At 46.7% G+C, this 26,894-nt stretch overlaps 1 protein-coding gene across 1 annotated transcript in view; it reads right to left on the reverse strand.

The window, feature by feature from the left end:
• The window catches only part of WASHC4 (WASH complex subunit 4), a 987,939-nt gene that overhangs the window by 821,237 nt on the left and 139,808 nt on the right, over window positions 1–26,894 (reverse strand). The window contains exons 8-9 of the mRNA XM_085653223.1: window positions 20,225–20,267; window positions 7,530–7,633 (exon numbers count right to left, since the gene is read on the reverse strand). Coding sequence (XP_085509349.1) covers window positions 7,530–7,633; window positions 20,225–20,267 — 147 coding nt within the window. The remainder of the gene's footprint in view (window positions 1–7,529; window positions 7,634–20,224; window positions 20,268–26,894) is intronic.

Raw genomic sequence — 26,894 nt, forward strand, 5'->3', positions numbered from 1 at the left:
GCCCCTAAGCGAGCAGATGATACTGATGTCTGGAACAAAGTTCTTAAAATGGTTTGGCTAATAAGGCCTCCTGATATGCTTCAATATCCATACAGTAGTGTTAGATTAATGTGTATGGAGCTGACCATGTAGCTGCCTTATAAATATCTGCTAGAGGTATGTTTACTAAGAAGGTCGTAGTAGCTGCCATCTAGTGAGCGGAATGTGATCTAGGTGTTACATATAGAACAAGTTAGGTACCTTCGGTAACGCCTTATCTAGTAGAGACTATCTGGCGGCAGATTCCTTACCTTTGAATATTCCCAGGTATCAGACAGGAACCAGAAATTTTTCATGAGCAGTACTCCTGTGCGCATGTAGGTGGCGTCGTTCAGCTGTGTGTGGCTTTGTTTATGCCAGGAGTGATGTGCGTGGTGCTTATATAGGCACAACCCTAGCGTGCCGACATCAGTTTTTCATGGAGACTTTCCACGTGGAGCCTTGAAGAACACTGACCACTGCTGTATCAAATTTGGCGCCTTGAAATGGGAGCATCTCTTTACTCCGAATCTGTTCGAAGAGTGGGAAGGATAGGTGGGTCGTTAAGGAATCTGCGCCTGGATAGAGTCTGTACCTGATAAGGAGTTACCGAAGGTAAGTTACTTGTTAATGTGATAGAGACGTCTACCCACAGATTCCTTACCTTAGAATAGATACCCGAGCAATACATCCCCAGAGGAAGGACAGCGAGACAGATTACACTAGAAAGTACTGTAGGACCAAACAGGCAAAATGCCCGTCTCAGTGGACCGGACGGTCAAGGAAGTTGTGCTTAATAAAGTGGAGACAACGTTTGGTTTGATACCAATCTATGTGCACCTATATAAATGCTTCCCTCAGTCAATGCTTGCAGCTCACGTACTCTACTCTGAAATGTGATACCAACAAGGAAGGTTAACTTCTAAAACAGAAAATGCATGCCGCAAAAGTTTAGTGGTTCAAAAGGATGACACATCAGCCTTGTTAGAATTATGGTTAGATTCTAGGGTGGCGCTGAAGTTCTTAGAGTAATCACCCTCTGAACAGCCTTGACATCAGGTATCTTAAAGAGAGGAAAATGTTACCAATTTTGCAGGTAAAATGCCACTGCAGCTAAACATAAATAATAGAAGTGTATGCTAATCCCACTTCTGTTACTGTAATAAAAAGCACATTATATCATCAGATACTTTAAGAGTGTCTATTTGCTTTTCAAAACAATAGTGAACACAACCCCTTCCACTTAGAAGCAGAACAGACTTGTGTGGTGTGGTTTAGGTGCCTCACACAGGATTTGTGTACACTCTTAAAGTAACCAAACTCTAAGACCTTAGATACCATTTCGCGATATTTAGTTGCCCGAGGTCTGGATGTACGAGCTGACCCAAATGCTGAGTCACATGATCTGGTCACAACAGTAGCCTTTCGTGTGGATGCAAAGACAGCTCCAAGAGCACTAAATACCAAGTCTCCCTAGACCAAGTAATAGCAACTCGAATGAGGGTTATAGATATATGCCTCAATTACCTAAAAATAAATTGAATCAGAGGCAGTGGAGGAAAATATTTAACAAATATCCTTATAATTCATCCATAGTGTGCGATTGCTTCCCCCGTGCAGTAGTCATACACTAAAAAGGTAGGCACTGATCTTCACTAGCAAGCTGTCTTCATATCAAAATCAGGCGACACAGCGAAATAAACCTTGGGGCGAGTGAAAATAATTGGATGAAAAGCACCATTATTTCTGTACATTCTATCTGCTGTTCAGGCGTCAGATCAGGACTGAATTCACCCTGTCTACAGAGCAATCTTTTTCATCACTGTGCAACAGGCCTGGGAAGGAATCACTCTCCTCTTCGGCCGCTTCTTGCCGAAGGGTTGAAGCCAGTTCAAATTGAGATCTTCAGACTACATGAAGCTCCAGCCTCCAGCACCCCTTCCCTCCAAGATCAGTGTCCTCACTGCAACCTCTGCACTGTGGGCCTCCAACTTTGGTGATCTGCTCGATGTCCTTTTGCGACTCCTGTGCCTTCGGCCTGTGAGTCCTCCTGAGGGTCTTTTCTTGCTTCAGGGGGCTCCCCTGCTTGCTCGGGCCTGCTCGGACTCTCCGGCTGTTGGTGAGTACATTGGACCTTGCTAGTCATAATGCTGCTCCTATTTTTTTTATCTTCCACGCCAGTTGTGGCTACCAAGGCTTGTTGGTGCTCCCGCCGGACACCGACCACCTAGTCACCGAAGTCCCACGTGGTACAGCTCGTGCACGGCTTCTGGTCTTCTTCGGCATCGCCTGGTCCTGACAGCTGCAGTGACAAGGTCACTGTCAACTCTTCAGAACCTCCCGACATCGATGGGCATTGTGTCTCCGTGACTCCTGTTTACCTCCGAGTGGCATAGACTCTGTCCCCTCTGCTTACAGGTTCTTCACTTCCAGAATCCACCCTTGTATTCCACTGGACTCTTTCGAAGTCTCCCATTGCTGTCTATGGCAGGTTCCGACGATACTTCACCCCTATGCACTCTGCTTCCCAGGCACAGGTAACCTGGTTCCTGGGCATCCACGGGTGGGGTGGCTCTCCAACCTTCTGTCTTCCAAAGGATTTCCTCAGAGTTATTCGGGAAGGGTCCTTCTTCTCTAAAACTGCAATGTGACATCTCTATTGACTTCTATTGGACACACGGCCGTGTTTCCACTCTGCACACAGTCTCTGTGGGGTTCCTGGGTACTTACCTTGGGTGGTTCCTTGTGTCCCCAGCTCCTCTGGGTCTGCTGGTCCAAATCCCATACTCTGCTGCAGTTTGCATTCCACTTTCTCAGTATATGGTTTGGTGTCCCCCTGGAGACCACTGTATTTTGTGCTACTTACCTGATTTATTTTGAAGTATTCTTGTGTATTGTGTTGATATTTCCCGGTGGGAGATATACCAATATGATAATGATAGTGTGCTGTAATAAATAGAATTATTTTTGCTTAACACTGTGTGGTTTCTTTTCATCTAATCTACACTACAGATTCAACTGGTAAAATAAGCTGCTTTACACTCCTTCAAGGTAAGCCTGAAGGCTACACTCCACTGCTACCACTTTGAGAGCTTTCAAAGGTTATCAAAGACCAATAAAAACCCCATAAGGGTTGCCTGGATTAGTGCAAGGTGAACCACTTGAATAAGTGTGCACCGTACATTAAGCCGAGCCTCCTGCCAAGGCGATATATGGACTCTAGCGCTCTCGGTATGAATCGCATTGTATGGTAAGGGTCAGGGTCAGCCTCTCCATCCTGAATATATACCAGTTACAGTGAAGCCACCCGGATGTGTGGGAACAATGTCCCTGCCCCAATATGTAAGAACATTCTGTAGTGCTGCCCCCCAGGGCCAGTCCAATCTGCTGTCCCCTACGACATTTGAGTGGGAAGGTGAGCGTGTTGGGTATTCCAAGAATCGTGTATGCAGGGAATCGAGGCAACTGTGTATGCAAGTGTGTATCTATGTTATCAAACACTTTTATCTACTAAGCGGTATCTTTCGGGCAGTCCCACAGCAGGTGTAGTAGGGTCCCTGGGGTTCCACAGCCATGCCAGCAGTCAGCGCTGCACAGCGGGTTACCTCTATGTAGGTGGACCGGCATAAGATACCAGTATGTAGCTGCTATTTTAGTAGCTGTTTCAATGCTGGCGGTGTCTCACGCAGTAGTACACCTCCCCCACTCCTGGTGCCAGATGTCACCCTATTTCTAGTACGCACCGCAGTGGGCCCGCAGATTTAACTTGCGGGCCGACGTAAGAAGCCATACATTTCAGTTACTAGCCGCCTGTCCAATGTCTTTGGGCCCGATTCACTAAAGTAATCTGAGACAAAATCCTAACTTTACTTCTCCTAAATGCACTTTCTGAATACCGAAAGTCGTAAAGTTAGGATCTTGTCTCAGTTAAACTTAGGTTTTAGTCTTAAGGTTGCTCTTTTTTGCTCTCTTTTCCACTGAAGACTCCTTGTTCTGAGATCTTTGCTTCTTTGTATCTCTCTGACCAGAAGAAGGATCGTCCTCCTTCCTGTTCTTAGAAGAGGTATTAGGCCTCTCCTCACTCTCGGAGCCAGATTCCCTTACAGATCTTCTCTCTGAAGCCAAATGAGAAGTCTTCCAACACGATCTTTGAGGGTTTTTAAGGAAAAAGTCCGGCAGTGCTTACAGTCTTTAGGTCTGTGATCTGGGTAAAGGCAGTATAAGCATTCTTTATGAGGGTCCTCTGAAAAAAGCCCGGACTTTCCATAAACAGCCCTTTTTTAGACTCTGACATTCTGTTGTAATTACAGAAAATACAGAAATAAGAAGTAAACTCACTTTCTAGCAGCACTTCAGTTGTAGAGAATGTTAGAAAAAGGAACTGCTAGCTGAAAGTTGAAAAGTTCAATGTAGAAACACTGTGACTGAGCAGAGCTCAGGGAGACTCCCTAACACACGACGTGCAGTAAGAAATCTGAGGTATGGTGGCTCTGCAGGGGACGGATACTCAGGGGTCAGCGATGTGATTGGCAGGAGTTTGGATGCTCTTTAATGAGGCTAACTGGTTACTAAATACTGTTGATTCTCAAGGGAGTTCGTCCTTTTAGCTTTTATACTGCTATTTTACTGTTACCGTGGACTCCCACCATGACGACGAGGAAGATTCAAGCATGTGAATCTATAAAAGATAAAATGCTGGAGAATAGAACCGATTATGAGCAGTAGACAACCAAAGGAATTTGCAGGTGGATTCTATATCAGGACCGGAGGAGAGGATTATTCTCATCTTCTTTCGCTTTAATGAGGAATAGTAGTTTGTTTGACATGTTTTATATGGCTGCTATTCATTAAAGCGAAGGAAGATAAGCATAATCCTCACCGCAGAGTCCTTAAAAGAATTGAAACTTTCCATTACAATAGCTAGGAAGTTTTTCATTCTCCCTCAGAAAAAAAAAAGGTTCTGTTCGAGAGACTTGGATTTCTTCCGCGGTCTTCTTTTTGATGGTCCAACAGAGACTACATGAGGAACAATCTCCACCTAGACATCTAGGATAGGGGAACTAGAAATGTTGTCAAAGTCACTTGCTGCAGTGCTTTGAAACAGATTCTGTGTAAAGGACATAGGGGCAATTGCCAGCTTCCTTGCTACTCTTCTCAATAAAGGTGCAATGTGTTACACCTGAGTAAACCTTGAGGACAGGCACTCCAGCAAAAAAAAACTAAAAATAAATGTGCATCATAATCAAAAATGATTCGGCCTTTTTCTTGGTCTGGCATGGCATGGGTGTGATTACATTATTCAAAGTGACATGATATGATGTATTTGGAGGTGAGGTGGTCTGCCTCTGAACGGCGACCTGCCTCCATATGATTGATCCTCTTAAAGCTAGGGAGCTTCTGTCCATCACTGGAGTAGTGGAGGAATGCCAACCACTGTGGCATCAGTAGCTAAAGTGCAACAGCCAGCCCTATCTCAGAAGCTAGGGATCACAGACCTTTCAGCCATCTATCTCGATTAAACATCTGCAACACAAAAGGTGCCTTGATGTTTAAAGCACTGCTGTCAAATGGAAACTGTGCCAATATTGCTGCATTGCTGAAGGAACGCCTGGTGCAAAAGAGCGGATAATACAAAGTTCACCTCCCTAGACACTTGTTGAAACAGCGAACAGAAGGAGAAGATCTTGCTTCTTTCTGGGAAACTCATGGTAGCCCTCACGCTACCTCGCTCTGTGTTTCGGCCACCTAAATGACATCTCTAATTATATGTCACATTCCTTGCTTGTGAACAAATCTAGAACGCAAACCACACAAGCTGTGTTGTCACCCTTCCAACACTGAAGGAGAGGAGGGTCAAACTCAGCTGAGAAAAGATTCTTGTTGATAAGTAAGAGACTAAAAACTTCCTAACTCCAAGGAAAAAAATATAATTACGCTGTAGACAACCTAGAATGTCAACTGTAGAATAAAAAACATTGCTTCAAAACTATTTGTACCATTGAAAACATCTCATAACGTAGAGATTTTCAGGGATCTTTGCTGTACACAGAGGGAAAGATATCTATCTGTCACTTCTATGCATTAAGGGACAGTGGAGCATCTAGATTTCATAAAGAAGTAGTATCATAATTATCTGGGTTAACTAGAAATGCCTATTGCACCAAATTCCAGTTTTATATTCTTTCATGCAATATTAAAGCAGGCTATTCAAACCCTTTGTAAAGTGCAAAAATCCAATTATAATTGCCTGTATTAAATAGGCATTTATTTTATTAAATTATTTAAAAACAACAAAAGGAATGTATGTAGGTAGTCTTCATCCTACTTATAGGCAAATACATTCCAATGTTTATTAAATATTAAAGAACACAACAAGAGGGAGAACCACACAAAACACTTCGAGAGTAAACACAAATTTAAGGTGATGGTATCAGAGATTGGAATAACTGAGAATTCAGACAATAGCAAATTAATTAAATTATCAAAGAGAGTGGTAGAAAGAACACATAGCTTGATTTTAGGCGCCAAAGGGTCTAATTTTACAATTCTAAAAAAACCAATGTCTTTTCTGAGGCTGCTGATCAAATAAAGTGAAAGAAGGACTTGTGATTCAGTTTATAGAGAACAGTGGAAACCTCTCTGGAGAAATTAATGATAATGTCTGCAAGGTATTCTCCATCAGATCATTTTTATCAAAAGTACCAGAATGCTTAAAATAAATGCAGGGCACATTGCAAAAAGGGAGTTCAGTATTTCCTGTATTGTGTACATATCCAAAACTAATCATTTTCTAAAATAAATCATTGTGGCTATAAAGAAACCTTTGGGTTAACTGGTAAAGGCTTAAGTTGATACAAAAGCAGATACACAAATATGATGGCTTATTTTGGAGACTGCCATTAGTCTCAGCAATAAAGTAAAACTAAATGACAGCCTCAACATTGTTAGCCTGACAGAGACGTCACTATATCTCCTGCCAAGGGGGACACAAGAGATGGAGGGTCACTTTGCTAGAAGCTGTGGACCACCAATTGCAAACATGGCCAGAGATTACTTTAAAACAACATGCACCTCCCCCCAGGTTGACAATGCTTTGGTTCTTTGATTGGTACACAAGGTTCTATGTGAATAAATTGGAGTTTGGGTAAGAATGCAATAGCAAGTCTTGTCAACTGGTTGTTGGAAATAGACATTTTGAGATTCAATTATAGTGGTAATTTTCTCAGGTCTATGGTTTACCTTTGGTGTTAAATAAAAGCAATAAAAAACATATTGACTATCACATGTGAACAGTCAGTATTTTCACTTTGGTACAATATTTCATGTCATCCAAATTACAAAGAACATGCTATTTCTATTGACATTTTAATGTACATTTTGGTTGCATTTACCTGTCACACTAATAGCTATTACACAAAATAGAACAGACATAAGACAAATATTGTATGATCTGGCTGCTTTACTTAGATACAGAGTCCCTCTTCAACTTGAAATAATTTAAATTCAAATACCTTTTATACATGATCCAATGATCTTTCACTGTTGCGTGGGTTTCAATTATTTCATCTAATGTGAGCAGCACAGTCAGCAGTTCTCCCAGGTGCTCATATAAAGTCTACAAAAAACATTTTTTAACAAATTTGAAAAGGTAATGAAAGGAAACTGTTCCTTATCCTGTAAGCATCGGTGAGCAGCATGTAGTGCTGTAGATGCACATGCTCTACATACTCCTGCCATCAAGTGTTGGGCTCGGATATGTACAACTTGTTTTTCTTTGAGAAGTCTTTTGAGTCACGAGGTCTCTGTGACCCCTCCAATGACTGGTAATGCATGCGCATCATCTCCATTATTAGATTGTTTTCCCACACAGCAGGGGAGGATTGAGATGCAGCATGAAAATGCACAAGGATGACCAGGCAGGAGAAAAAAAAAAAAGAGGGAAAGTAAAAGAAAAAAAGGCATCTGCAACAAACAAAGGCTTCCGGTGTGGAGGGTGGGTGCATGTGAACCTACAGCACTTCATGCGAGAAACAGATGCTTACAGGGTAAGTAACATTTTCTGTTTGTGGCATGTTTAGCTGTATATACACATGTTCTGCATAGAATGTAAAGCAGTTCTTCTCAAAGCGGCGGCTAGACAGAGGATGTCACAGAAGATTAAAAAAGTGTGCGTAGTACAGCCTAGTCCACTTGAGCTAGCTGTCGTGCTAGGTCATCTACAAAGTAGTGTTTAGTGAACGTATGTGGTGTGGACGAAGTAGCTGGCTTACAGGTATCAGATACTGAAATATTAGCCAAAAAGGCCTTGGAGGCTGTTTTTTTACAGGTATAATGCAGCTGTGGAGGATCGGGGAGCTGCTTTTTGGCCTTGGTGTTGCAGGTTTGAATGCACTTGACTAGCCAGCGAGCCACCACTGCTTTTGAAATGGCATTCCCTTTGTGTGGTTTAGTAAAGGGGACAAAGGATTTTGTTGCATCAATGTAGTACATGATGGCCCTCTTTATATCTAGAGTGTGAAGGGCTCTCTCTGCTACTGAGCCTGGGTGTGGGAAGAACCCTGGTAAATCAATTGTCTGGTTAAGGTGGAAAGGAGAGATCATCTCGGGTAGAAACGTTGGATTAGTTCTAAGAACTACCCTGTCAGGATGAACCTTGAAAAAGTGTTCTTCCAGCATGAGAACTTGGATCTCACTTACACACCCCAGGAAAGTGATTATGACTAGAAATGCTACTTTCCAAGCAAAAATTGGAGAGGGAAGAATGAAGGGGCTCAAAAAGGGGTCCCATGAGCTTAGTTTGGACCACACTGAGATTCCATGATGGAACGAGGGGTAACGTGGGAGGGTTACTCTCTTAAGTCCTTCCATAAAGGCCTTAATGTCCGAAATAATGAAGAGTGTACCCTATTCTGTAGGTATGCTGCCAATGCAGCCAAATGTAAACAAATGGTTGTGTACGAAAGGACTGAAATAGGTAACAGAAGTCTTGCACGGTTGCCTTTAGTGGATCTATATGTTTGGGTAGGCAGTAGTGGACAAACCTCTTCCACTTTGCTGCATAGCAGACTCCTGTAGTGGGTTAGCGACCCTCAGGAGTCAAAATGAGGTAACCAAACTTAAGAACCTCAGGAACCAGATAGCAAGGTTGAGCTGCCTGGTACTGGGATGCCGAACTGCACCCTAGTGTCGAGTGAGAAGGTCGAGCCTATTGGGGAGCTTCTCGTGAGAGACTACAGACAACTTGAGGAGGGTTGTGAACCATGGCTGCCTGGCCCAGGTGGGAGCCACTAGGACGAGAATGAAGGAGGTCTGCCAAAGCTTCAGAATCACGTTTGGAAGGAGTGGGAGAGGTCAAAAAGCATAGGCAAATATGCCTGACTAATTCATCCATAGTGCTTTGCCCATGGACTGTAGGTGTGGAAACCTGGAGGTGAAGCTTGGGCATTTGGCATTTTTGCTGGCTGCGAACAGATCTATTTGGGAAAACCCTTAAAGTTGTATATACAGGATCAAGACTTGGGGGTCAAGTTCCCACTTATGGACTTGTTGCATCCTGCTGAGCAGTTCTGCAAAGTTGTTGTTCGCTCGCAGAAGGTACTTTGCTAGCAGATGTACTCTGCGGTGAATCACCCAACGTCAAATGCTTTGCGCTAACACTGACAGCTAGGGAGAGTGCGTGCCCCCTGTTTTAGAAGGTAATACATGGTAGTCATGCGGTCTACTTTCTCCAGACAGTTTATGTGGAAGGTCTGTTGAAGAGATGTCCACAGACCCTGAACAGTCACGTTCTGCAGATGCGCCCCCCAGCCTGTGAGAGATGTGTCCGTGGTAATGGTCACTGGGTCTGGAAAAGGCCCGGCCCAAAATACATTGTTGCTATTCCATTAGTGCAAAGAGCAATGGGTGCTAGTTCAAATCATTACTAGAGTCTCCCATAGATCCTCCGCTTGTGACCATTCTTGGAGCAGACGCTTGTGTAAGTGGGCATGGGAAATGATGAAGATGCAGGAGGCCATCATACCTAGGAGGTGCATTAATGTTCTCACTCTCAGATGACAATTTGGCTGAAAAAGAGGGAACAGGAGCTAGAAGGCTTGGACCCATGCCGGGTTGGGATAAGCTTTCAGGGTGACTGACTTCTGAATTGCTCTTAGGAAGGGCAATTTTGTGGGGGTTGGAGTTGGGACTTGCCAACATTGATGGTGACACCTAGATCGAGGAGAAGGTCTAAGGTGATCTGCATGTGAGCCAAACACTGCTGTTTGCCTGCACTCTTATCAGCCAGTCGTGAAGATACGGGAAGACATGCATGCCACTCCTCCAGGGATGAGTGGCTATCACTTCAAACTATGTGATGAAGACTCCAGGGCAGTGGCTACCCCGAAGGTCAGAACCTTGAATTGTGCTGTCCACTTACCATAAACCAGAAGTAGCGGCGATGTGCATTGTCAATTGGAATATTGTCAATCAGGATATGAAAGGGGGGCGTGGTTTGCCGAGCTGCGGAATGGCGGCTTTCTGAGCTCGCTCCGCCGGCCGGGATGTGATTTCTTTATTGATCCGCTCTTTTACCGGGGAAATACACACAACGTTTAAGCGGCCGAGGGCGGAACACCTGGTGCTTGCGATATTATAATCCCCTGGCGGATACCTGGCGGCGTGTTCGGCAGCGGAGGCGGGCGATTAGCAGCATGGCGGCGGACGGGTGCTCTGGAGCCCTGAGCCGGCTAAGGGAGGTGCTGGAGTCCGTGGCTTCACATTGGGCCTGAGTGTTGATCTGCACACGTGGTCCGAGGACGGCGCCCCCACAATACTTGATTACACCTCGGTGGAGTGAACGCGCTGGACGATCCAGACGGAGTGAGTAGTGCGTACCCACACCTGAGGCAGCGCTTGGACTGGCATAGTGAAGAGGGGGCCGCCTTTGCATCCGCTGTGGGGGCACTGTGGGCGCTGCTGCCGTAGTTGGGCGTGCGCCGTGGCTTCACTACGCACCGGAGGTGCCCTGCAGGTGCAGAAGTGGTGATTTGTGCGGCGGACGGCGGGCTGGAGGCATTGCACTAGGCGGGGCGCCCTGGGGAAGCTGGACAGTCGCCCCCCCCCCCGATTGCTGCGACGTATTTGCAGTGTGTGGACCTTCGTGAACTGGGGGGGTGTGGCGGGGCTCCCGCACCGGTGCTGCTTACGGCGCCTGCTGCAATATTCCGGCACTATTTCTATTGCGCCAACAGCCTGGCCTAGCTGCGGCCTGCATGGGCGAACAGAGGATTGCTGCCTGGCCTTGAGACCTCATCATGGTCAAAACCGACACTAAGCAACAGAAAATATCCTTTGAGCAGCGATGTACAGGCAGGCATGCTGAACTCGATGGAGACGGGGCTGTTGGTGGGCAGACGGAGAGGCCCCCAGAGACCCCTGAAGAAGATTTGCGCATGATTATGTTGGAGGTGCGCTCAAGTCTCCGCAATATCGACACTAAGCTGGACAACCTGACAGCCCAGATGGACGCTGTCAAATCTCAGGTCGGTGCTCATGAAAAACGCCTAGATGTCTTAGAAAATAGACATTCAGATTTACACGACTTCCAAGTTGAAACGAAGGACCAGGTGTCGCAGATGGACAAGATCCTACAGGTGATTAGGGCCAAGAACGAGGATTTGGAAGCCAGATCGCGCCGCAACAACGTGCGAATCACGGGAGTGCCGGAGACGACGTCTATCAGCAAGATGAAAGTCTATGTAGCTGACCTATTACGAGATCTATTTGCTGCGCACCTCTCCCCGCTTTTCGCGGTGGAGAGGGCCCATCGTGCCCTGGGGCCTCGGCCTCCTGTGGGGGCTACGCCACGTCCTATACTGGCTAGGCTCTTGAATTACCAAGACAGAGAGGTGGTGTTGCGGCAGGCCCGCCTGATGGGTAAGATTACTCACCAGGGCAATCAGCTAGCCTTCTATCCGGACTACACCCCTTCAGTTCAGGCTGCAAGGAGAGAGTTTATGTCGGTGAAGCGTATACTCCTACAGTCTCATGTTCCATATTCCTTGTTGTATCCTGCGAAACTAAAGGTCTCCTATGATGGAACAACCCATTTTTTCACAGATGCGAAATCAGCATTAAAGTTCGCAAAACACATCGGTGGCAAGGCAGGGAAGGCGAGCCCCAGGGTTGCAGAGGTGTCTGGAGATCAGCTAAGTGACAATGACTAATCTACGACATAATCTGAACCTCGATATCACTGTTTTATTGGCTCTTAATTTGTATGATGCAAGGAGTAGGTGTGTCATGGACTTATTGCTTGGAGCAGTGCCTATATAACGCCTGCTGCTCCTTTTGTTTATTATTTTTTATTTTCTTCTTCCTTTACTGCTCTTGTGCCACACTAGTAATGTTCCATGTCCTGAAATTGCTCGGTGTCTGCATCGGACTCAGCAGTTTCTATTCTCTGCCACCTGGTTCTGTATTCCGCTAGATTGTAATGAGTTCATTGCACAGGTCTGCCGCTCTATAAGGTTGCAAATGATTGTCTTTTTTTTTTATGATTGCCTTGGGCAGTTTCCTGGCCACCCTGATCTTGTTCGGGGAAGTTTGCTGTCTTAGCACATACCCATGGGAGATTTCCCGTATGCTGTTCAGATTGGGATATGGGGGTTGCTTCAACCTGGTTGGGGGGTTGAGGTGGGAGGGATGGGTGGGGGCGGTGGGGGTTATGTTTGGTTGCTTTTGAAGGGTTGTTGCATGAGGCGAGCTAACCTAACTGATATTGAAAGGCGAATTGTTATGGGGCAGTGCATTTCGGGGGGTGGACTTTTTGCACGATGCATACTACTGTGATAAACTGTTTAACCTGGAACATACGAGGTCTCAATGATGGCAGAAAAACACGTATGGTGCATGCGTATTTAACCAGGCATAATGTAGACATTTGTATGCTAAAGGAAACACACCTTTGCACTCATTCCTCGGCGAAGCTTCGGTCTCAGCGGTGGGGTACCACTTACTCCTCTATATACTCCAACTATTCTAGAGGAGTGGCGGTCCTAATTAGGAGGGGAGTTGACTGGAGAGAATGTGAAGTGTATAATGACCCTGATGATAGATACGTCTTGCTTCTAGGCTATCTAGGGGGCACACCGCTGACGCTTGTAGCGCTATATGGCCCGAATGTGGACTCCCCGGGGTTTTTTCAAGAGATATGGGCCAGGGTGAAATCTACTGGCTGTGCTACTACACTCTGGGGGGGAAGGGGGGAGGGGGGGCTGGAGATTTCAAAGCTGTTTTACAGGACGCACTGGATAGGCAGGGGAGTACTAGGGTTCACCATCCTGGGGCAAGCACGACGATGAACACTATGCTTGAGGAGGAGGGGATGGTCGACATCTGGCGCTTGCGCAATCCGCTGGTCGGGGAGGGCACATGTTTCTCTGAATCCCGTGGTGCTTGGTCCAGATTGGATTATTGGTTGTTATCTAAAGATATGGTTGACTGGGTTGTGGGGGTGAGGTATTTGGCTCGTACCCTTTCGGACCATGCTCCATGCTATTTGACACTGTCTCTACCACATACAAAGCGCGGGGCTTTTACATGGCGTCTACCGCCACACGCATTGCTTGACGACGCTTTCAAAGAAGAACTTCGCGCCGATATTGCGGAATATTTCGAACTAAATGAAGGCTCGGTTGACTCGGAGGCTTCCCTCTGGGACGCCTTTAAGGTGGTGATCAGAGGCAAATGCATGTCCAGACAGGCTGGCGTCCTTAAAGCGATCAGAACTACCTTGGAGAACATTGAAACAACTATCAAGAATCTGGAAGATCGTATATTTCCGGGGGGGAAGGGCCCGAGTTGTGCGCAGATCTGAAGGCGAAACTGTTGGAATATGAGGAGGAAGCACACCGAGAGATTAAATTCCTAGGGAAATATGCAGCAGCGTGGAGATATGGGGAAGGGGACAGACCTGGGCGCACCTTGGCGGGATTGCTGAAAGCGCCGCGTAACAAGACGTTTATATCCGAGCTGCATACTCCTGATGGCGCCATAGTCCGGGGTTCCCCCGCTATCCTTGATGTCTTTTCGTCCTTTTATGCTGACTTATACTCATCCACACAAAGGGAATGTCCGGTAGATCTGGGAGACTTTTTAGACCCTATAGCTCTAGTCTGGTTCAATGATAGGCACAGAGAATATATGCATTTGCCCATCACGATCGAAGATGTCCAGCAGGTAATCTCGTCCACGCCATCAAATAAGGCTCCTGGGCCTGATGGACTGACTACGGCCTTCTATAAGGAATACGCGGAGGAGCTGGCGCCTCGGTTACTGGCAGTTTATGCGGAGGCGTTTGAGTCTGGGGTACTACCAATATCGATGCGCAAGGCCATTATTATCACGCTGTTGAAGCCAGGCAAATCTGAGTACGAGCTGGATTCGTACAGACCTCTCTCCCTTATAAATGTTGATGCCAAAATCCTAGCCAAATTAATAGCTAATAAATTGCAGCCCCTACTTCCCATGATTGCGCTACCAGATCAATCTGGTTTTATACCGGGTAGATCCACTTCCCACAACCTCCGTACGCTGTTCTCTTTAATACACCACCTTCACCCTGAGACTCAGGCGATAGCCGCGTTCCTAGATGCCACTAAGGCCTTTGATTCCTTAGAATGGCCATTCCTATTTAAGATCCTTGAACGGATGGGCATCGGGCCCATGTTGATACGTTGGATAAAATTGCTTTATAATAGTCCTTCGGCTAGGGTGTGCGTCAATACTCTCATCTCAGCCCCATTTAAAATTACGCGCGGCACCAGACAAGGTTGTCTGCTTTCTCCACTGCTATTCGCAATCGCTATGGAGCCCCTCGCTGCTCAAATACGTCAGCACCATACAGATAAAGGTATTGGGTTTGCGGCCCGTAGCTTGCCAATATCGCTATATGCAGACGACGTGACTTTATATATCACTAACCCATTGCAAAACCTAGATGTGGTGCTTCGAGAGTTTATCAGATTCGGTGGTCTTTCGGGCATCTCTATCAACTGGGGCAAATCGATGTTATTCCCACTTACGGACAACACAACACAGGTTGCTTCTGAGTTTCCAATTAAGTGGGAAGGGGCGGAAGTAAAATATCTAGGGGTTAGGATCAGCAGAGACATACAGGCTTTATGGACTTTGAATTATGGAACGGCTGTGGACTGGTTGGAGGACAAAGTGGCGTTGTGGCGCAGACTTCCGTTGTCCCTGGCGGGTAGAATTGCACTGGCCAAAATGATTGTCTTACCCACATTTTTATATCTGTTTGTTAACCTACAGCTGGTGCTTACGCAGGCCTTTTTTAAAACCATGCGGTCTTTGTTGATTTCGTTGGCCTGGGCGGGGGGACCGGCTAGATTGTCCTGGGAGCAGTTGATATTGCCCACCAAACAGGGTGGTTTGGGTGCGCCTGATGTACAGCTATATGCTCTTTGCGCGCAAGCGCAATATTTACATTACTGGGTTCACCCTAAACCCTTTCAGCCGCATGTTGCCATTGAGCGGGCGATTACCAAGCCCTTACCATTGCAAGTGGCAATTTTCAAACCTTATAGGCGATCCCTTGAGGAGGTCGACACCATTGAGACATTGCGTTGGGCTTGGGAAAGGTTACGGAAGAGGGCAGGACTGCCACTGCTATATGCACCTTCTGCTGCACTTGCGCATAATCCTCTAATACCCGGCATAAAAGATGAAATCAGTGGCAAGGCGGCGCGGACTCTGGAGATCCGCACCTTTGCTGATCTATATCCAGATGGACAGTTCAGATCGCCCCCAGATGAGGTAGACAATACGGAGGTACCATTTGGGGTCACATTTCTATATCATAAAATCCGGTTGGCCTGTCGGGCTTTACATGCTGATTTTCCGGCCCAGCCTCCAGTCTTACGGGCTTTGGAGAATATATTGGCCACTCTGTCGCCCCGGAGGCTTAAACCTTGATTATACTCCTGTATGCAGACTGATGCCCCGATTGTGTCTGTGGGTGCCCGGTTCAGATGGGATGCAAAACTGGTGCCCCCTTTGACTGATGAACAGTGGAAGTATTGTTGCGCTCAAATGGCGGAACTGTCGCCGAACTACAGGCTGCGCTTGGTACACTTTAAATTCCTACATCGCTATTACAGGACCCCTTTAGGTTTACACAGAATGGGCCTCAGACCTGATGATCACTGTTGGGAGGTGTGGGGCACAGAAAGCCTGTGTGTGGAAGTAACCAATGCAGACGTTCCCCGAAAGGTGTTGTGTGATCAGGGGGAAGGGAGAGGAAGTCACTGTTTGGCTGGTGTGGCTCCCGTAGCTGCCCCACCTCTACCCCTGACTTCTGTCTGTCACTAAAGCTCTAATCTCATGTACCAAGAATTAAAGTCAAAGCATTAACTTCTAATGTAAAACGTGAGAGGGAAGGAGATACTCATCTGGTGGCTGAATTGCAAAATGTAAAACCAGAAAACATGGTATTAGTACTGGCTTCCTCATTTGACGAAATTGTGTGATCCTAGACAATTGGTTAATTTCGCCTTTGCCTCCTCTCTTCATTACCACATATGAGAGCCCCTTAAAACATACGATTCAGGATGTGTGCTGTACAAAACCTTCTCTTGTGTTTTATTTAATAAACTATAATAGTGTTGCAATTATATAACAACAAGGAGCACCTGACAAATGATTTGCCTCTTGGTTCACTAATGGCATTGTTTCAGAATTGGGTGGATGGAATGTTTCCAAGATCATTTTTGAAAACTAGCCCTGCTAATAAATGCCTCTCAATGCAGTGATATAATCTGATGTACTAAGGTAAAACGCTCACACGTTAATAAAAAACTCTCTGCAAATATCAAAAAAGTGTATCACGTTTTTGCATGTTTAGTGCAAGATGTCTTAAAAACTAAAGTGTCCCTAAAGTTAAGTTGTTTAAGACACCGTCTTTTCTTCTTTACCGTAACTTTAGTTAACGGGTTAATAAAGTATGCCCGTTTGTTTCAGAGCTTGAATGTTCCTGCTCTGTCCTGTGAACAGCAGCCCAATGCTGCTGTTCACCAGGGGGCCACAATGAAAGGTTAGGAGGGTCGTATGCCGCCCGAACCGTACTTGGAGTATCCCTGCTCTATTGGCACCCCTGGAATAACCCTGGGTCACTTGTGGCTGATGTTGCTGTCACTCGTATGAGGTGGAGGCCTCTGGCAAAGTGGCTTTGGTGCCATCATGGAATTGTGAGTGACAAAGTCACACAGGTGATGGAGACTGGAGAGCTCCCATTGTTTTGTCTGTGTCCTTTCCCATGTCTTTTTTGATTTTTTTGACCATCTAATCAATTTGAGGCCCCAAGCGGTGTTCCCCATCAAAGGACATGTTGATCAGATGCTGCTGGACTTCTGGTTTGAAGCCAGAGACATGAGGCCAAGCATGCCACTGGATCAAGACGCTTGAGTTAATGCCTATGGCGACAGTGTCAGCTACGTTGAGAGCACACCTGATTGTGGTATTGGAGAATGTTTGCCTTTCCCGTACCCATTATTTGTATTGATCTGGGAGATGCTGGATTAGGTCTCCCATTTCGTCCTACTGGGCACACTCGTTTCTGGACAACAACCCCACTCAGTTGGCGATCCACCAATGAGTTGTAGATTGTGTGGCAATCCTTTTCCCTTCCACATCCATTTTCTTACATTTAGTGTCTGGCAGCAGGGCATTCCCAGTACCCTGTACCTTTGCCTGTTTACAGGCAGTGTGCACTACAAATGAGTCTGGCTGGAGCGGACCTCTGATGTAGGGAGGGTCAAAGGAGGAGAGCTCATATTTTTTGTCAAACCTTGGGGTGATTATTCTAGCTTTGACAGGGTCTTTGAAAACATCCTTTGTAGTCTTAAGCATACCATTAACCATGGCCAAAAATGGTGTTGAATGCTGAGTGTGTGAGAGAGTTTCTACCAGGAAGTCATCTTCCTCTACAATGGCGTGCCGGTCTACCTTGTGAAAATCGGCCACTCTGTGAATAACCTTGTGGTATTGTGGTGGTATCGTTGGGAGGGATGGCTTAGCAGGGTAGAGGTTGGGGTCGTTGTTACCTGCAGGGACAACCCTATTATTGTCCCAAGGGATCGTCCTGGGGCTCCAGCTCATAGGGAGCACCATAAGGATGTTTGAGTGCTCTCCTTCACATAGGAAGAATGTGTAGAGCTCTCGGGGAAGGAGGCAGAGGTAACTGGGGTGGCTGAGGCGGAGGCAGAGAAAGAGGAGGTGGAAGAGCTGGGGGAGGAGGAGCAGATCGACAGGGCAACAGACTGGTGCCCCAGTCTTGATGCTTCTTCAGCTTGGGAGCTGGAGGGGGGCTATGATGCTAGCTGGTCAACAAAAGTAAGCTTCCTCTTGCAAGGAAGGGTCTTTTGCTCCTTTGGTGGTGGCTTTGCTGTGATTTTCCCCATCTGGGGGTAAAAGAGCATTCTTCGTCATTGAGAGTCCAACTCCACCTGAAGGCAGAATCGGCAGCTCCACATCCTCGGAGTCTGCAGTGGATGGTCAATGGGTGCCAAAGGCTGTTTTGGCTGAAAGGCCGGTTTTGAGGTCAACCATTGTTTCAGCTCCAAAGGGCCCATCAGTGTATGACATCAAGGTGGGCCGGGTCTTGAGAAGCTGGCTCAGCGGGGGTGGGGTGAAATTGGAGTCTGCTCTGAAGCCTTAGGTCAGTGCCGGCCATGGCTGGGATGCAGTGGTAGCCCAGAAGGCTGTGTCCCCAATTGTGGGCTCGATGCCCGACACCCGGTGGGGCGGTTGGTGACTAGATGGTGGCCCAGCATTGGCTGCAGGTCTAGCTCCTTTGAGTCTGAGAACGATTCGAGTTCTGGGCTGAAGGCCACAACTAAACTTGCTTGACCTCAGTTTCTCCTTCATCTTCCGTGAACATCTTGCGGGTTTAATCATCACAGTATTGTTCCATGGCACGTCAAGCAAGTGGATCATCAGGACGGTTCCGAACGGCCTTTTTCTTTTTTTTTTTACATTTTTGTATTGAAAGTTGAAAAGGAGACAAGGGAAGGGGAGCCGAATGGTCTTTTTTGAGTGTAAGGAGAGGCAGGCAGAGCTGGAAGCCTCGTTATGCTCCAGAGACAAGCAGAGATTACAAATTGCGTGTTGATCTGCCTAGGACTACTTGGAATGGCACTGTGGACAGTAGCAAAAGGACATGTTTTTTCCATCACAGTGCTCGCATTGTCGGGCACGGGACCCTACGAAATAGGCCCAAGAGGGGCATCAACTTCAAACCAGAAGATGTGAATCTGAGGAAAGGGCCACAAAACGCAATTTAAAAAAGAATTGCAGGAAGCCATCATTAACGAAAGGCTTAAGAGGCCCCGATGAAGAGCGCCACAAGTCGTCGACTCAAGAGCCCCAGTGAAGCACATCTAACCCGATGGCGGATGGAAACACTAACAATGGAGCTGATGCCCATGTACATTGCGAGTCATAGGAAGAGTCACTATACCTCGCGACCCAAAAATACCTCTTTGAAGAAAAACAAGTCGTACACGTCCGAGCCCAACACTAGATGGCAGGAGTATGCAGAGCATGTGTATCTATAGCTGCACACGCAACAAACATATAATTTCATAATTACATTTAAACAAGTTGTAAAACTGTTCTACTGCAGCAGTTTTATTAAAATAAAAATTATCCAAGACGGTAACATGAAAAACGATGTGGCATATCCCTGTGGAAGGAGGTGCAGGGATGAGAAAGGCATCTACATAAGAAGTAGAATTTTCCCTGGCCTAGTTAAGCATCGGCAGATAAAAGAGAGGTAACTGATCATGAAAGGGGGGGGGGGGGGGAGTGAGACACGCAATTCTACATTGTAAAAACAGAATGATTTCAAGTCCACAAGAACAGAGATGACAAACTAGTTAAAATCCAAATACCAAACTAAAAACAAAGTTCTTAATCATTGTATAATCATACCAATTATGAGCTGTAATAGGCTTTAGAAAACTGCTCTATAATCAAATTGGTTACTATAACATAAGTAGCATGTGTTCTATTTTCCTTAATTGTTGTTTTCCTTTTTCAGTTGCTGTTATGTCAGCAAGCAGTTTAGCAAATATCCTAAACAAATACATCACTTAACTGATCTCAGTATCTTCTCAGATCCCAATGGCAATACCTTGAAACAGTTTACCTGAAAATGAACTCCTGATGTCTCTATTATCTTGGGTGCATTCCTGCAAAACAAACAGTGTAAGAAGCAAATACATGGTTCCATTTGCCAACAAAAAAATCTAAGAAATTAATCTCTTAAGAGGCATCCACAGAGTCGCATGTAGTCAACAATCCACAGTATAGTTAGTGGGAGCCGCAGCAAGAAAACCACCAGGCCTTTGTTTTTTTGCAGTTCTTTTTTTTTGTTGTTGAAGAGTGACACCACTGATGGAAACTCTACCCCTGACCAGAAAGCAACTATGTTATCTGTCCCCTGCTACCTCATTTACGGAAAGATCAAAGAGGTGTATGTATCTGATAATTCAAAGTGACAACATAATACACACCGCTTAAATTGCATGTGGTGGCACCTATGCACAACACGTTGTACATCTGTTCATCTAATTCAGTGATTTTTAGATGTTGTACTTGTTTTGATTACTTTGCTTATATAATCAATATAATTGCCCTAGGTTTAAACATGATACTTTGTGTGCAATTTGCAAACCGGACATCAAATGTTCTCGCTTGTCAACAGTTTGCTCTGTTGCGCAAGCACTCTCCATCAAGAGATACAATCCCTCAACGTTCACAATCAATGCTCTGATACAGGCAATACAACAGAAAACTTAATAGTGACGCTGTTTAACAAACAAACCTTTTTACAGTCTTTTGTAGGTTATACAACCAGGGACCAGTTTTAAGGGACACTAGGAAAGACAAGACAATTTTATAAGCAACAAATTCCTGGTGAAGAAAGGAATGGCCTCTGGCTGGTGATAAACTTCAGGAACTTCTACCATCTAGTGAGATTTCAAATTTGGAGGCATTCATCAGTCAAGGCACAGTGTTTGGCTCGTTGGTGCCTCACCAAGGTTTTGAAACCATTGGTGACATCACTTCGAACAAGAGAACTGAATGTTGATAAAACAGTAACAATTCCAAAACCTCATACATCATTTTCTTCTATGAAAAGCAAGATATTCAGCAGCTTAAACAGTTTTTCATGTTCTTTAGTTCAGGTGCACTAGATAGGATCTGTAAAAGAGCAAGGATTCCAGATCGGATTACTTTATTGTGGGTTGCAATAATTGTAGGCTTTCATCCTCAATTGAAAATATTTTTCGATTGTATCCTTCATTATATGGACTTTCAGACACTGAGAATCTAATAATATTTGATATGTGTGACAGTCAGAGTGTGCTGACTTAGACTCCCACTGGTAGCCCGAACACATAAGTAGCAGTGTGGAATGCTGTATCGCTTTCAGCAACTTAGCAGAAGATTTAGCAAAATCAAAAGGTAGTGGATTGGTGCATAAAGTGAGATGTCCATCAGTTTTTGCTGGAGGAAAAAGGTTCTCCCAAACAAGGTCTGAAAATCAAGGACTGGATCACAAAGTGAGCACTAGAAGTGTTAATTTAAGGTGTTGTCCATGTCAGAGTTTGTGTTGACTGGTTCCTTAATTAGCTGATGACCTGAAGCAGTGGTAAGTAGTAAATTATATTACATTACGTAATTAGTTAATACATTAAAGTAGTAAATAGTAAATGGCTGTTTGTCACTGAAACTGTAAGATAATGTGTTGCAATTGGGTAGCTATATAGCCACACAACTGTAGATGTGTCTGAAGTAACTACAGAGCATAACAACACAGCACAAGAAAATTACTTAGTTCAAAGCAATAAAACCGAACACTGCACAATACAACAGAGCAAAAATGTCGATTTCAGTTGCTTTGTTTTGTGCTGTATTATTGGGTTGTGAGGTGTTGGTCCATTGTATTACACTTGAGTGATGAATTGCTGTGTGATCACTGTATTTTAACGAATTTTATTGGCGTGTTGTGTTGTTGTGCTATTGTTACATAGTTGTTGCTGTGCTATTGTTACATAGTTGTGTTGTTTTTGTGGTGTATTATTATAGTATGTGTTAGACCAGGCACCATTGGCGTGGGTCTCCCTTCCATTTTTTGCCCTTGCCTCATATGTTTTTGCTGGTTTTAGATGCTTTGGGCACTGTGCCACTGCTATGTAGCGCCACAGTGCAAGTGCGCCCTATGGTAAATTGATGTATGGATTAGTGACTCCATGATTGCCTTATTTGGTTTACTTGTCAGACTCTAGTACAGTGCACTGCGTGTGCCCAGGGCTTGTAAATCAAATGCTGCTGGTGGGCTTGCAGCACTGCTTGGGCCACCCACAGAAGCAGCTTGTAAAGTCTGTCTCAGGCCTGCCATTGGAGAAGAGTGTCGCCATCGCAACAGAAGCCGTCGTATCACCAGAGAAGCATTTTGCAGGGCCTGTCGCGGCTCAAGAAGATTCACCGAGTCGCAGCACGGCCATCGGGCGTGCACGCATCACCCCTTCGTTCTCGCAACATCAAGAAGACGCCATTTTTGTTCATTGCACCAGGTCGTCATCGCATCAAGGCTTTGCTAGTTGCATCGCCACAGAAGCGCAGTAAGAAACCGACGCATCACCTCCCCATGCGGTGAATATCCGACGCATCACCTCCTTTCCGGTAAGGAACCGACCCATCACCGTCCCCTACGCAGCAGTAGGGAACCGAAGCATCACCTCCCCCGAAGCAAGGAACCGACGTATCACCGTTCTTGCATGTAAGGAACCGACGCATCACCTTCACTGCAACTCTTTTGTTTGTATCGCGTTAAGCATCCACTGGTACATTGAACGCTAAGTGTCTCATTTACCATCTAAAGAGAACTAAGCTATTTCTACCATTTTAAAGTAGAGTACTGTGGATTTTTGTCGTTTGTGGTATTGTGTTAAGTCTATATAAAGATACTTATTCGGTCGAGCCTGCACGTAATTGGGCAAAGGCGGGCGCATTGCTCCGCCCATGGCTTATTGGTTGCGGTTACCCGCACAGGCTCAATGTGTTTTGAATTATCATGCACAAATGAGTGCGCGATAATTCAAAACACATGTCTCGGTGTGGCGTGTGCGCTCTCGCGCCTAGCGTTGCAGTGCGCAGATTGCGAAAACGTCATCGCCGAGCCGCGCTGGTATTGGTTCAGCCTCGAGGGATTCCCCAGATGTCACTGCCCAGCCGCGCTGGGATTGGCCCCAGCCACGAGGGCTTCCCCACGCTCGTCACCAGGAACAGAGCTGCGCCCAACACTAGTTTTATGTGTGATAGCCCAGCTATAAAGCATTACACTGCACCTCCTTGCGGTAAAAGATTCCTCTTGTCAAGACGTGGCTTTGTGGTGTCCCGTCTTCTCCAACCACATTCCATGCCACCCCTCACCCACTCGCTCAAAAGGAAGAGGAGTCACCTGCAAGCACACCCACGCCAGCGGGCTCCAACTGGCTCCGGAGCCCCGTCCCGCTCCCGCGCACACCCCCACCTCGTAGGCCAGCTAAATAGTCGTTCTTTCTTCCTCCCTGGCAGCATAATAACAGTGCAGAGCGCATCTGCATAGGACACGATGACTGCTGCAGCCATGCGCTGCATCAGCGAGTGAGTCACCGGAAGACACCGATGAAACTTTAACCGGTATTAACTCACTACCAGGCGTCGTGCCAGCGACGAACCCACGACAAGTACTAATTATAAAAAACAGGCAGTGATGGCGCAGCGCGCGCGCACTCCTCTGGTACATAACAGCCAATAAGGACACCCGGTGGCGGGCAGCACGCTAAGTCTCCAGATTGGCGTCCTGCCTGCTGCATGTAAATGCAGGCGCGTGATGATGACAGGTGGTCGAAGGGTCTGTTGGCAGGTGAGGCCCAAGCGCTGCAAAGGCTCTATTGTGAAAGGCAGGGTTCTGTCTGTATTGGCAAAGGCGACCTGAGTTTCCTCTCATCACAGTGCCCCACGTTAGTGAGAATGCCCAAAGCCAAATGGTTTCTCCCAGCAGTGCCCTATGCTGGTGCAGATGCTCAGAGGTACACCAGAACAATGTCTGTCCATGCAGATGTTTCTCACAGCACCTTCCTCTCAGCACTGGAGAAAGGCCTGGTTTCTTACAGCAGGGGCTGTGAGCACTGGAGAAGGGCCCAGCGGTTTCTCAATGTTTAGCACTGGACAGGGTGCCCTGAAGTGTACAGAGCAAGGCCTGTCAGCTCTGGAGAAGGTGTCCTGAGTTTCTCACAGTAAGGCTGGGTAGCAGTGGAGAAGGTGCCCTGAGGTTTCTCACAGTAGTGCCGATCAGCAGTGGAGAAGGTGCCCTGAGGTTTCTCTCGGGAGGACTCGTCAGCAGTGGGGAAGGTGCCCTGAGGTTTCTCTCTGGAGGACTCGTCAATAGTGGGGAAGGTGCCCTGAGGTTTCTTTCGGGAGGAGTCGTCAGCAGTGGGGAAGGTGCCCTGATGTTTTTCACAGTAGTGCCGGTCAGCAGTGGAGAGGGTGCCCTGAGGCCTGTGTTCGTTGGAGATGGTGCCCCGTGGTTTCTCACGGTAACACCCTAGCGGGATTGAAGCTGGTTCCCTGATATTTCCCACAGTACCTTCCTGCGAGCACTAGAAAGGTGTCCAAAGGTTTCTCACAGAATTGCCTTTCTTGATTGATCCCTAAAGATTCAAGATGGCTGCGCCCCTTGTGATGAATGTGCCCGAGAGTTCTCAGAAGAGTGCCCTGTATGTTCCCAGACATGTCCCTCTACACAGCCATAGCCGTTATTAGAAGAAACCCTGAACTAAATAGCAGCTCCATATTCACTCATTATTATTATTATGTTACAGTATTATTATACCCAGAAGGTTCTTCTTGTGCTGCTAACATTACAGTGTGGTAGCTCCCAGCAGTTCTCTCTGGACTGGTGACCTCTGTCTGGTCTCTTATTGCCTCCTCTTTGTGCTGTAGATGGTTCTAAGCAGGGCTTTAAGTGGGATGAAAAAACTGGAGGGTCTCTCAAAGGGGCGTGGCCAATGTAATTGGGGCGTGGCTTAAAAACACTTAGGCTAAAAATCTGTGCTTAGCATAGTGTGCCGTCCGACTTGTATTTTGCAGGGAAATCCAGAGAGAAAATTACTCTCTTTAAAGGATCTCCCTTCCCTACAACGCTCACCTGGCATGACATCATGCCGTAACTTCTCCACTAGTGAGAAGTGAGCAGCGCACATCGAAGTGCCTGCTGTCACTGCAGTCCGGAAATAAACATGTGGAGGGGGCTGAGGATGCAGAGGAGCAGCTGGAAGGGCCATGGGATCCAGGGGGGAGGAGAGTACCATCCCCGACAGGTAGCAGTGTTTCTGTCAAGGGCCTGTCCCCAGAGGAGCTGGAGGGCAGGGAGAAGAGTAGGATGCATGAGATGGAGCTGACCAAGCTCAAGTTGAATGGGCAGTTAGAGAATAAGAAATTGGCCCTAGAGGAAAAGAGGATGGAAATGGAGCATGAGAGAAGTTTGAGGGAGTTGGAGTTGAAAGCGAGGAGCTTAGAGTTTACTCCCTCTGGTGGCAGCACACCGTCCGTGCCTGTAGAAGCAAGAGTGTATATCCCTAAGGATGTGGTGAAAGAGTTTTATAAAAATGATGACATTGGGCAGTGGTTCGAGGCCTATGAGGTAGCCATGTCCTCCCACCGGGTCCCTGAGATGGATTGGGGTGCAGGGTTGTGAGGGTGGGTCCTTAGTGAGGGGCGGGATACCTTGTTGGACTTGCCCTCTGAAGTCCACAATTCTTATAGCCACATGAAAGATGCAATGATGTCCAGGTATGGGTTGACCCCTGAACTGTATAGGCAGAGGTTCAGGAGTTGCAAAAGGTTAGAGGGCAGTACATGGGTAGAATATGTAACTTTTTTCTGCAGAGCATTGGATGGTTGGGTGAAGGGTCGCAAAGTGAATGATTTTGAGGTGCTCTTTGATTTAATTGCATGGGAGCACTTGTCAAGTAATTGTTTTCCAGAGTTACGCCAGCACCTGATTGATAGTAGGCTGACCAACCCTAGAAAACTTGCTGAGGAGGCGGACGCTGGGTGAGCACCCGGGTCCACAAGGGTCACGTGGGAGACTCTGCCATGGATAGGCAGGTCCCCAGCAGAAGAGTGGGGGGGACAAGGGTAAACAGAGGGAGTTCCAGAAAGGGCCCCAAAGTAATTCCCAAGGGAACCAAGGGAAAGGTCCCCAGCCTCCCCCTGAAAAGAAGCAAGGGGCCCGACAGGTAAACCTGTTCAAAGAGGGCCCCTAAGTGTGGCCTAGTGGGGCACGGTTCATGGGATCCTACATGTCCCCAGTTTGGGAAGACACCACCCACTGGTGCAGCGCCCCGGCAGTTGACTAGTGTAGCCCTGGGGGAGGAGATGGGTGCCCAAGGTGGGTGGGGTCACACATAGATGTCGCTAGTCTCTTTAGGAGACTGTGAGGTGGTCCCCAGGACCCAGCTGCCTAATAATACTAAGAAGTATAGGCAGTGGGTGACCATCAAGGGCCAAAGGGTGGAGGCTCTGAGAGACACCGGAGCCAGTGTGACAGCTGTCAGCTGTCGGCTGGTGTCTGAGGAGCAGGTTGTCCCCAACGCATTTTACCCAGTTGTTGCCACTGACAACACAGAGAGCCACTGCAAGGTAGCTCAAGTTCCCTTTCAGTTGGGGGGGTGGGGGGGCGTCTCAGGGACTCTTCAAGTAGCTGTGAGGCCAGCCATGCCGGTTGATTGTCGGTTGGGTAACGATTTGGAGAGCTCCCCTTG

Source organism: Triturus cristatus, chromosome 4_1, assembly GCF_964204655.1.
Source record: "Triturus cristatus chromosome 4_1, aTriCri1.1, whole genome shotgun sequence".
NCBI lineage: Eukaryota > Metazoa > Chordata > Amphibia > Caudata > Salamandridae > Triturus > Triturus cristatus.